General features: G+C 48.3%; 1 protein-coding gene across 1 annotated transcript; it reads right to left on the reverse strand.

The window, feature by feature from the left end:
• Positions 1–10,077: 10,077 nt before the first annotated feature.
• On the reverse strand, positions 10,078–11,784 carry C5H10orf120 (chromosome 5 C10orf120 homolog). The gene is made up of 3 exons (XM_026384304.2): positions 11,780–11,784; positions 11,190–11,265; positions 10,078–10,731 (listed from the first exon to the last, which is right to left on the reverse strand). The coding sequence occupies exons 1-3, from the start codon at positions 11,782–11,784 to the stop codon at positions 10,078–10,080; spliced, it is 735 nt and encodes a 244-aa protein (XP_026240089.2).
• Positions 11,785–12,586: the final 802 nt, after the last annotated feature.

The following is a 12,586-nucleotide window of genomic DNA, read 5'->3' on the forward strand; positions in this document are numbered from 1 at the left end:
GCCGATGCCTGTGCTTTCCTCTACCCCCACAGCCTCCCCTGGGTGAGTAAAGAGGCCAAGGAGGCCTATGGACCTCCCGGGTGGGATTCCTTGAGCGACTTTGTGGCGCCATCTCTTTTACATAGACACCATTCTCCAGCTGTATAAATAACTTTAGAGGTGAGGAAGCTGAGCTTTAGCAAGAGTAAATGACTTGTCCAAGGCCACACAATTAGTAGTGCCAGTTAGATCTCAAACCCAGGGCCACCTGCATCTTAAACTGTGCAGAGCAGATAATGAGGAAAGTTCACCTCGTACCACACCTGTGCACGCCTGTGCGGCTCTGGGCATCTCAGGTGCTGTACTTGGGTCTCACAAAGGGTATAACTTCCATAAATTGAGAATACTGATTTCTCCTCACTATAAAATTGTGTTCGATCAGTTTATTTTTACATCAAATCGATAATTAATCTCATTACAGAATTTTAAACAGGAAATGTCCAGATCAGAGTGCGTGTCACCAATGGTCTAGGTTTGCCTAGAACTGAGGGTTTTCTGGGACAGGAGGCTTTGAGGACAGGTGGGTCACCCTCATCAGGGTGAGCTCTCACTGTGACTCCAGAGTGGTGGCATTGCACTGTGAGTGAAATCACAAAAAGGGGAGAAAGCAATGAGCTGGTGTCTGATGCTGAGAGCCAGGCCTTCCTTCCCCCTTGCCTCATGTGGCCCAGGGCTGCTCCTGGGACGCTCTGCCCTCTGCACTTGGGCCCCTCTCCACGGGAGGCCTACTGTCCATTCTCCTCCTTGAAACTGTCAGTAACGACCAGTTTCTTCTCTCTCTCTTTTCCTGTCTAGACAGATTTTCGTCATCATTTTGTTTACCCAACAAGCAAAACGGTAAGTGTGGCCATATGATTTCATGTTTTCCATTGCCTCCCAGGGAGGGCATGTGCTTTGGGGTGGAGTCTAAATGGTATCGGGAGATACATGCACCAGGGACACATCATGGCCAAAAACAAAGTAGCAACCGCTGCAGCTTTAACCATCCTTAAATCCTCCTTTCCAGTCTCAGTTTTTAATTCCAAATATATCCATCCCACCCCACGGACAGCCTCAGGAACCCCCTCTGCCCTTCTGCCTGCTCAGCCTCAGGAGGCAGGGAAAGGCGCCATCTCTCCGTAGAGCCTGTGTTGCAGCAGGACCTCTAGGGGCCTGGAGTGGGCAGAGTGAGGGCAGCTCCATCTGCAAGAGCAGACACGAGAGCACGGAAGGAAGAGGGGACTGGGCAGCGAGAGGCGCGGGCTGGAGGGCGGGAGCTGGCCTGGAGACACAGTTACTTTAGGTGTGTTTATTGCTTCATGCTCAACTAGGCAGAAACAAGGAGCTAGGCACTGCACAACAAGAGCACAGCGGACCCCAGGCAGCCCCAAGGTGGGCACCTTCATCTTGGCGATGCTGGACTTCACTTGAGTCCAGCGGTCCTGGGAAAGGGGAAGTGAAAGAAAGCCCCCATCCCTTTGTGCTCAGGGAGAGGCTCCCTGTAAAGAACCACTCTTCCCTGACTTTGAGAAGCCTGGGCTGACCCTCGCTTTCTAGGACAACCTAGACACTGTCTCCTGAGTTCATGTTCTCTCTCTCTCTCTCTCCTTTTACTCATAAATGATTGTTCTCCCAGAATGAACCTCTCCTCAGTTGGCTTAACCACACTTCAGTTAAGCTTCTGTCCTCACACAGGATGGTGCGCTTGGACTCACCCCCGAGGGTAACACTGCAAAGCAGAACAACCCTCCTGAAGACCCTTTGGATCCTCCAGGAAATCTGCTGACCCCAAGGAAGTGCCTTCCCGGTCAACCACCTGGTCACACTGCCTGTGTGACCTGGTCACCCAGCCCAGCCCAGCCCTCACCCTCAGTCCTGCCAGCCTCTGTCCAGCACCCTAGAAACAAAGCTCCTTTCTCTCTGGCCCTCGAGACGCTGGCCAATCCTGTGGTTGGAGCACCTGACTCGTTGCTATCTTCCTTTGGAGTAAAGTCTTTCTTTGGCTAAGTTGGGTTTGTCTTCGTTCCTGTCACTGAGTTGGAGCCCCAGGCATCACTGGGAGGGACCATGAAGTCCCTCTGATCTGTCTCAAGTGTAAGATGGATTTTCAGTGTCAAGGCCTCTCTTGGGGCCGTGGAGCCATCTACTTGCTGTTCGTCTCTCCTTCCCTAAGAAGGGACCTTCAGGCAACCGACGAGGTGGCGCTGGTCTCTGTGGCCATTCTGGCAGTGCGGCTGGCCATCAAGGTTTTGGTGAGGGTGTGCCGAGCTTCTCCTACTTCCCACGGTCAAAACCAAATTGTATTTCATGATTATTACAAATTATATTATACGTGTATGGGCCCTGTGAAAAGCTCCAAGAAGACCCAAATTTAGAAGTTTGTGGGATAACACACTCCAGGTATCTGTGCTGTTCAGCTGCCATGTGCATTTTGATCAGACATTGGTTGACTGATCAGACTGTGGATCTAGCCAGCTAGGGTTTATCTCAGAAACATAGAATGGGGACTGGAAATCTCTCCATCATGCCCAAATGTGCATGACCATGTACACAGTCAACTCTCCATAAAACCCACGATTCTGCTTTGCTTAGGATAGTAGCTGGCCCACAGATGTACTGAGTTCCTACTATGTAAAAACAAGACCTTCTACAATGTTTATGGAGATGAGAAGCCCCTGCTTTGAGTTCAAAGTTAGTTATAAATGTTGTCTTTGGTATTTTGAGGTGGGATCTAGCCTTCTCACTTGTCATTTACAGGTCGGTGGCTTCTCTGATTTTTTTTTTTTGATTCATGTTAACAGGTCCTAGGGCTCCTAGGACACGTCTGAGGAATCTCTGTGGAGATATCCTCCTCTGATGAGATGAAAAGTTAAGTGTTTCCAGTGAGCCAACTTAACAAACACTAATATGTTATGTTAGTTCCCCAACCAACTGGCCAGTGGATTTGATTCAGGATTTTTCACATTGTTCTAAAGAACAATAATGAGTCAGGTAAGAAACATAATTAATATTTATTTCTATATAAAACAAAAGTATATATATATGTAATTATATATATGAAATATATATATATGTAATTATATATGAAATATATATATGTAATTATATATATGTAATATATATATGTAATTGTATATATGTAATATATATGTAATTATATATATATATATATATATATATATATATATATATGTAATTCCATATATTCTTCCAAATTGAATAAATGCTAAGAGAAATAATTTATTATCTTGGTAAATACTTTTGTTATAACATTGGTTTAAGGTCCACCCTTATAACCTTGTTTAACTTAATTATCTCTGTTAAAATCCTATTTCCAAATAAGGTTGCATTCTGAGATACTGGAGCTTAGAACTTTAGCCTATCTTTATGGAGGGATACAAATCAAAACATAACAGTTTTTAAACTTGCTTTTTGTTGGTGATTTTCAATTATACCTAATTGTAGGATTCATTATGTCATATTTGTACATATGCATTACATAATTTCATAATCTGGTTGATCTCATTCCCCAGTACCTTCCTTTTCCCTTCCCTCCACCCTTCCCCTGATCCACTTGCTCTTTCTACTGATCTCCTTTCTATTATCATCATCATTATTTTAATTAATGAGCTCTAATTATACATGTCCAAGCAGGATTTACTGTGCTCTGTCTGTACATGGACACACATAATTTGGTACCCTCCACTCCCAGCACTTCCCCATGACCTCCCCTCCCCCCGATCCTATTCCTCTACCCTGTTGGTCCCCCTTCTAGTTTTGTGAGACTCCCCCATTCTTTGACCCTCCCCTCTCTGGCTTCTGCATATGAGAGAATAATTCAACCCTTGACTTTCTGAGCCTGGCGTATTTCACTTAGCATGGTGTTCTCCAGTTCCATCAATTTACCGACAAACGCCATGACTTCATTTCTCTTTGTGACTGAGTGAACTGCATTGTGCATATGTCCCACATTTTCTAGACGTGAGGATGATCTGACTGCAACACCTGTCACCCCGTTGGTCACCAGGCTTGATTTGGCTGATCTGCCTGGCTAGGAGGGTGTCCCCTTCCTCTGTCTCTGCTCCATATGTGACCCTCTGAAGCTATGTCGAATAGGATGCCCTTCCCCGATAGAGGAGGACTGTTCTCAGTCAAGGGTACACCAGTAGCTGGGCTTCCCTGCTAGAATTTCCCACCAAGCTCTCAGCTAGTAACAGCTCTGTGTTTTCAATTGCTCTGGATGATGGGTGAGCTGTGAGTTATAAGTGAATCCTTTGAGGAACATCTTGCCTTAGTTCAGGTGAGATATGGTGGTGGTTTGGACCAAAAGGTGGCTGTGAAGATAGACAGAAAGGTCTGCCTGGAGGTGGCCTTGACCTAAGAGAAAGGCATGGGCAGGATATGAGGCAATGGATGGCAACAACCGGATTGAAGCCCATAAAAATAATGCAGATTCAGATAATTATAAACTCTTAGCTAATGTGAAGTAATTATGAAATGCTTATGGTGCCTCCTGCTTCATTATCTGTTCCTGACTTTCCCACAAATTATCTCACTCACTCCTCTCCTTCCTGCGAGGTAGACAGCGTCATTGGCCTCACTTCCACAGGCAGAACCCCAGGCTGAGGAACTCTGGCTCCTGGCTGTGATCCCACAGCTCACCACATAATGGCACAGTCGTTCCCACCCAGGTCTGCCTGAGGCCTGTAGCTGGAACCAGAGGTTTATGGTGCCAAGAGGGAGATAAGGTTGGAGAGTTGGGGCTCCTAGGATTAGCATTATGGAGAATTTGTCTCATTCATTAACTATTTATTAGCTTGTCGAGGATAGAGGCCAAGACTTCTCTCTGCTTCTCTCCCTCTCTCTCTCCCCAAACTTTTTCCTGTTGTTTTACTTTCCAGTTCTCTGCTTGCTCTTCCACCAACCCCAAAGTGGTCCAGTTTAAGTTTAATGCCTTCAAGTTTCTCAATAAAGATGTTCTGTGTGTCTTCAATGTCACACGACCACTTGCTTAAACAATAGCATCCTAGTGCTACGGGGGCTCCCTCCAAGAGCCAGAATTAGAAACCCCTCCTGACCAGGAGGACAAGGTAGACTGGGACCAATCCCCCCTCTACCCCTGAGTCTTTCTGGAAAGAGAATATGGTAATAGAAAGTCACAGTTAGTTCCATGCTCTGTGTTCATGGTCAGCTGAGTAGGACGCTCAGCTGGGTGATACGTAACCATGCCTGACCCAGCAGTCCAACTGCCTTCATTTCTAAATACCTCTATTTTGTTCACCTATTCATTTATTCATCTGTAACCCAAAAGCAGCTTGAGCTCAGTGCTCCTCAAAGTGCTCTACAAGGCAAGATCCGCTTCCCGATTTTACCCTGATTGAAGACCCAAGTCTTCCTCGGACTTCCGCAGATGACCAGGGGGCAGAGTCTCAGGAACCACCAGCCTCCATGTTCCTCCATCCACACCTGCTCTCTCCCTTCTGAACTCTGCTGGATGTGAACCTCTGCCCTTTCCTCAATTCCCAAACACCAGACCCCCAACCTCATTCAGACAAGGAACTCCTGAGTTGAATGTTTTGTTTTTTTTTCTGATCATGAGGGTTTCAGAGAGGATTCACTGTGCTCTGAAGAGCAAACAATTAAAACGACATGTTAGGCATTCATCGTCTCAAAAGCCTGCAACCTCCTTGCCTCTCAGGGCTTTTTACGGTCCTTTATTCCACACAGTGGGATAAAGATTCTATCTCCCTAGCTCTTCTTTCCTCTCCCTTGTTCTTCCTTTCTTATCAAGGGAAACAGGAAATCCCTCTCATTTCCACATGCAAAGAGTCTAACCGTTCTTTCTTTGTTCATTGATTCCTCAAATTACACCCTGTTGGTCCCAAATAAATTGTAAGGTATTTTTCCCCAAGAAAGACCACTTACCCTAAGGTAAATCCAGGTGCCAGCTCTTAAGGAATATAACTTCCACCTCATGGAATTATGTGATCATTTACTAATTACATACGATGCCCTAGGTACTCGGAATGACTAAGCTGGGCAGTGGTTACAAAATTCGCTCACATCTGTACACCGTGGTGGAGAGGTGATGTGTGGAGGGTGAGGTCCAGGGTGAGATGGAAGGAGCTAGGTCAGGCTGTCTAGGGTGACAGGGGAGGGCAGTGGGCGCAGCCTAGAAGCCGTGGGCTGGACACATCCAAAGTGCTGGTCACATGCTTCATCCCAGGACCCTTCAGCTTGTTGGACCCACCTGGTTCACCCACTCCAGGCCTCACATTATCAAACAACCCTTTTGACTTCATGGGCCTCTCATGAGTCTTGGGTGAGGACATATTAAAACTAGAGGCTCTGAGCGTGGAAAAAGTGATGAGTTCTGTTTCCAAAAGCAATTCGAAATAAAACCAACACCAAACCTAAGTGTAAGGAGGTCCAAAGAAGTTCTGGGTTTTCCAATAACAAACATGTTCATTAATTAAGCTTAATGAACATAAATTATTTTTTCCTTCAAAACATCTACCATCTTTACCTATAATCCATCTATCTATATATCATCTACCTTATCTGTCAATTGGATAAACCAATACAGGGCCTTTGATAAAAACTTAATGCATCTCTTGTTCCCCTAGTCTTCTTTGTTAATCTGAATTCTCAGGGAATAGGGATTGTTAGACAGTTCAGATTAAATGACTTCTCCCCAGAAGTCTCTTTTACTTTCAATTCTGATTTCCAAAGGCTTTCTAAATTTCACATCATCGTTAGCATAATCTATAGAGCATAAGATTCGCACAGGGCCTTGTGGTCACTTATCTCTTGATCAGATATTACCATCTGGATGTTTTTATGTAAGTCAAGATCAGCAGATAGAATGAATATGTACTTACTATAGGGAATTTTCTAGAGCCTTTAAAAATTCAAATCTGGACCTAATTTTATTTTCATATATACTTCCCAAAAGCAGGCCCACACATACACACATAGGGTAACTCTGATTTATTTCTGGATGGCTCCAGGTAATCACGTTTACTAGAATTAGCATTACATTCGTCAACAAGTTAGTTTTTGACTACAGCCAGGGGGGCAAAACTTGACTTTCCTTCTTTTTCCAAAGGGGTGGGTTTCTTCTCATAAGTGGTTTCAGGATCTCAGAGAATTTGACTTGGTGAAAACCTGTGTACGCCAGCACCACGTGCCTTTCCTGTAGCTCAGTACTCACTCAGGTCATAAGTGCCCACACTGGGTAGATGGTGGGGCGTGGGCAAGGATTTAGTCAACCACCAACTCCATCGAGAACAGCAAATTAAAGAATCGTCGAAGCAAGCGGTGGTTCTAGTTTAGGGTACTCCTTTCACAGGGGAGTTGAGTCACAGAGAGTCCCCCCCCCACCCCGCGCTTTCACAAACAACTGGTTGGCAGCAGAATTAGTTCTGATCCCATGTCTCATTCAAAGAACTTCCTACTACATGGTATAGCTGATGCTAAGCAAATTTTAGGATCCAGTTTGTCTCTAGTGTTCTCAAACCAGATGATGATTTGATACTCACGATTTTATTCATATTTAGGAAGTTAGAACAACACTGAACATTTCTAACATTGCCTCTGGAAAATCTGGCCCATTCCTTTGGTTGACACTGGTTCTTGAATCAGAATCCAGGGATGATCTTGGAAACTACATTCCCAAGAATCATCGTCTTGGCCATTGTAGCTGTAGAAGGAATCCTTCCAGTGGTTTACCAGACTCGAGGCCGCGGCCCCTGTTGCTCTCCCGAGAAATGAGAGTCAGCTGAGTGTGGTTCTTCCTCTGCCTGGAGGGAGCCGTCAGTCCCTGGGAACAAGCTCAGTGTTTTCCCAGCTCTGTGAGGAGTTGCTGAGGACAGAATTGACTGAGGGATCCTCTTGCGCTTCGGATGAAGATGATAAGTGACTGTGTCATGCTCCTCAAGAACCCAGTGTGTGGCTGAGACTCAGCATCAGCTTTTTGTCTTTCAGAAAAAAAAAAATATCCTCATTTGTTCCAGATGCCACAAAATGCTGCACCTCGTATATATGCCTGGCACTCAGAACTGACTAGAAGGTACATGAGGGGCTGAAGGTCCACCCCTGTGCGGTCCAGGTTCTGGCTGTCCCCCAGGTTCCACTGCACAGTCCAGGGTTCACTGGGCACTTCAGTTTCTCACTGAATAGCTCAGGATACGGAAAATGGCCTGATGTCGAGGGGACAGCCCACCATTTGGAACAGTTCCAAACAGGTCATGGACAGTGGCCAGCTGTCTTCCGTCTTGATCACTGGAGGAAAGCGGAGTGCGGCTTTCACCTCCTAAAGAAGGCAGTGCTAGACATGACTTTGTCACCGACAGTGGCTAGGGGTGAGCCCCAGTCATCAGCTAATCCTGCAGGGTCAGCAACAGCCAGGCCTGGGAAACATTCCTTGCCCAAAGACGAGGCTGTGGACAGCCTTGACCCTGGCTCTGACCCAACAGTTACCAGACTTTCCAGTACAATGGGCTTCCGGGGTGCCGCAGGATAGCTGCAAAAATGTCTCTGGCTCTGTAACTTTTTAGTGCACAAAGAAGCCTCTTGATAACTCACAAGCCTCAACATTTACGATGCTCTGTAGTTAACTTCCTGGGTCACCTTTCCTCCATCGGAGTGCAGTGCCCCACCTGGCCCCAGCTTTACTTGACAATGTCTCTGTGTTTTCTATCTCTGTGTCTTTTTCCATCTGTGGTCGCCCCTACTTGAGACCCTTTGTAGATGGCGTGCAGGTCGCGGCAGACTGAGCTGGTGGCTACTTGTGAGTGTGGCTCAGTGCATCACTGGTGAGAAGCAGAGAGCTGTCTCAGGGTCCCATGGCAGTGTGTGTGTGTGTGTGTGTGTGTGTGTGTGTGTGTGTGTGTGTAACACAGTGTACAGGGAAGTGGCTAGCCAACTTCTGCCTCCCCCTTCTTGTCTCCCTTAAGAATCCATTTTCATATCTCATAGCAGACCTGAAAGGGTCAGCCCTTCTCTGCGGTGCCCTCTTTATTGATGGCCAAACATCTGTGAAAATAAGAGCACAAGTCGAGAGTGTGGGTCACCTGGCTGCAGTGAAGAGGAGGATAGCCAAGAGGTGAGGTTGGAATGAGCTGGCTCTACCTTCCAAGGCAGAAGCTGTGTGTCTAGGCCGTAAGACCTCTAACTTTTAGGGGGCTCCTTCCTTTATACTGTTCTTTTCTGCATCTGGGTTACAGGCTGGTCCTGGTTGAAGGGACTCTGGGGTAGATTGTTTGCAATAATGATCCTAACTGTGCCTGCCTCCCTTTTGAATATGGCCTTTGTAATATGGCCACCCATCAAGACAAAGCCCACTTACCTCTCCTTGCACCTGGGCTGGTCATCTTAATTTGGCCATCAGAATGTGGCAAAAGTGATGGTGTACCAGTTCTGTGCCTCAGCTCAAGAGGTTTTGCAAACTTCCACTTACCCTCTGGAACCCCAAATGGACTGTGAACAGCCTGAGCTAGGCCGCTGGAGGGAGGAGTTGTGTGGCCCAGGTGCCTCCACTGACCTAGCTGATCGTTTTTCAGCTGCCAGATGGACAGCCATGTAACTAGCCTGCAGTTGACCACAGACTCAGAAGGAACCCAGCTGAGACCACAATCACCACCCAGCTGAGCCCAGCCTACTGTGTTGTCCAACAAGATGATAAGCTAACTTAAAGGCTATTGTTTGAAGCCACCAAATTTTGGATCAATTTGTTTTACAGAAATAGGTCATTGATACAAGCCCCAGAGGAGAAAGAGGTGGCAGAGAGCTGAGCCGGGCTGCTAGTGAGGTGGGAGCTAAGGGACCCGGGTTGCTAAAAACCGGGAAGTCCCAACAACTAGGTCTTCCTAGGATCCCCTGGAGGTGGGGCAGGGGAAGCCAAGGCCCTGAAAAAAGGCCAGGTGAGAGGGACCCTGGGGCCCAGTGTGCAGGAGAAATAAGGACCAGGACACCTGGTCACCCTAGGGAATAAATAAAACTTTAATACGGACAGGGAACAGCGCTGTGTTGTGCTCCTTGGGGTCTCTGAGGTCTCGGTCACTTTGCAGGGTGGGTTCCCTGGGATAGAAAGTCCTGGGTCATGAGCATGAGGTCTCCCGGGAATTCCGCTAAGCTCAGGCGGTTTCGGTTCGTTTGGCCCGTGATGCATCTTTCCAGTTTTCTTATGGTGAGGAAAGGCTGGCGGTCATGTCGATGGCAGGCTATGCATCTCTTGGGTTCTTCTGACTTGAAAATAACGTTCATTTTTATTTCGTGTCTCTTTGTGGGGTTTTGCTCCTTGATATGGTCATGGTAATAACTGTCATAGCTGTCCCCCTTTTCCCAGGCCTTATCTTTTGCCTGGGGACCCAGGCCGCCTCCGGATGGAAACAGGGAGCCCCGGAACCGTTCCACGCAGGGTAAGAGGTGCTTGCTGCTGAGGGCTCGAGCCAGCTGCATCCGCTCTATGTGCTTGCTGATGTTGACCTTCTCCCGCGGGGGCATCTGAAACTCCTCAGAGGGTACGATCACCTTTGCCGTCCACACTCTTTCCAGGGGTGCGCGCACCTTGCCAGAGGTGTGTTTCTTACAGGGCGCCACCTGTATGTAGTCTGGGGACTGCAACTGCAGCTCCCTCAGCATCTTGTGTTCTTCCTCTTTTTTAAAAGCCAAAAGCCTTCTGGCTGCCATAGTGTGGATGCCACCTAGACGCTGGCAACGGAAGGGGCTGGTAAAATCTCTGGGCACAGGGCAGGCGGCCCCCACAGAGGGCACCCCGGCTTGTTCTCCCTGCACTCGGAAAGCGCCGGAGCCCCTGGAGAGTGGAGGACCAGCCGGGTTCCATCCTGACTCTGCTCTTAGCTCCTAGGAACTCAGAATCCGCAGAGGGGGTGGGAGGCCTCCAGAGGAGACGAACATGAACGCGACCATTGGGGGCGAGAGGTCAAGAAGCATCAGTCCTCGTAGCCCTTACCACTCACGGTCACCTTCCTCACTGGGATTTTTAAATAAGAGGGTACTTGGCTGGGTGAGTGCGGAATCCAAACCCACCTGTGGACACCACCAGGTCAAGCACACTGGGGGAGAACTCTCTACTGAACCGTGGGGTCCCCCAATCCCAACCGCTGGCTTCTGAGGGCCCCCCTCTGTGTGGACTTCAGGACACTTACTAGGATCTCTTTTTCCATGGGGGAGTATTTCCCAAAGGCGATGCGCGGGTCTAATTTGTAGAATCTGCTCCATATCCTGGAAGGCAGAGAGGCGGGTGCATTAGAGCCCTGCAGAGCGACCTTCCAGTTTGCCCTCTCAGAGTGGGAGACCCCACAGAGGGCCGCTCTCCATCAGAGCCCCCTGTGAAGGGGCTGGGAGTACTCACCCCGAGGGCCATGTGGGACATGGGTCCTCCTGACAAGGCGGGTGCTCCTGGCAACACTCTGGGAAGGAATAGGGGGCACTAAGGGTTCTGACCGACTTTCCATCCCTCTTAGGCGATGTCTCCTCTGCAGTCTTCTTTTCTTGGGCCCCTGATGTCCAGTCCTCTGTTTTCCCATCCTCTGACAGCGGATCTCCCATTCTTCAGGGATGCTCTAACAAGTGAGGATGGGAGGTGTTAACGCCTGGGGTTTGTCTCCATGAAAGTTTAATGGGAACCCAGGGACACTGCCAGCACCTATAGCATCATAACCGCCACCTGGGAGCTATTGTGAGGTCTGTGTTTCAGGCATCAAGTGCCCCCTGGGGGGAAATGGGCACCCCTTACCGCATCCTGGCATGCTGGTGCCCAGGGAGGAGAAGGGCATGGCAAGGTGGCCAGGAGGTCATCTGGATGAAGAAGAGGCCAGCGGTCCTCTGCCAGTCTCATTGATCAACCTTCCCCCTTATGAGTGATGCTTTCCACGTGTGGTTTAAGAGGGGGCTTCTGCCCTACCCCATGTAGGAAAGACACTTTCTCAAATTCCACAAAAACACACACATTCATAAAACGATACTTCTACGTGACTCTAAAATCTTTTCTTTCGAATTTTCTTAATTTCCTATCCTTATTTAAGTTTCCACCTTATTTAAGTAGGTTTTCCAACTTATTTTTATCATGACCGTCAAGAAGTGTGTGTTTGTGTGTGAACAAGTCATACACTTTTAACAGAAAAGGGGACAGCAGACAGGGCTTCCCCGCGCTGCCCACAGCAGCCCTGCCGCCACCCCGGGGCTCTGGCTCCCCCTGCTGGACCGTGTGGTCCATTACTAACCAAGACACCCTCACTGTGACAAAAGACCTGAGAAGAACAACTTAAAAGGAGGGCAGGTCTTTTGGGCTCATGGTTTCAGGCCAGGGTCATTTGGCTCTGTTGCTTAGGGTCTGCGGTGGCACAGTGATTCAGGACAGGAACACAGGGTGGAGGAGGCTGGTTGGCCTCGTGGTAGTCAGAAAGCAAAAAGAGAAGGCAGGAGGGGGCTGGGGCCCAGCACCCCTTCAAGGGCACACCCGCAGTCACCTAAGGTCTTTGCACCAGGCTCCACCCCCTCAAGGCTCCACCCCTCCCAGGAGAACCATGGCTGTGACCCCGCC

This window comes from Urocitellus parryii, chromosome 5 (assembly GCF_045843805.1).
Source record: "Urocitellus parryii isolate mUroPar1 chromosome 5, mUroPar1.hap1, whole genome shotgun sequence".
NCBI classification, from domain to species: Eukaryota; Metazoa; Chordata; class Mammalia; order Rodentia; family Sciuridae; genus Urocitellus; species Urocitellus parryii.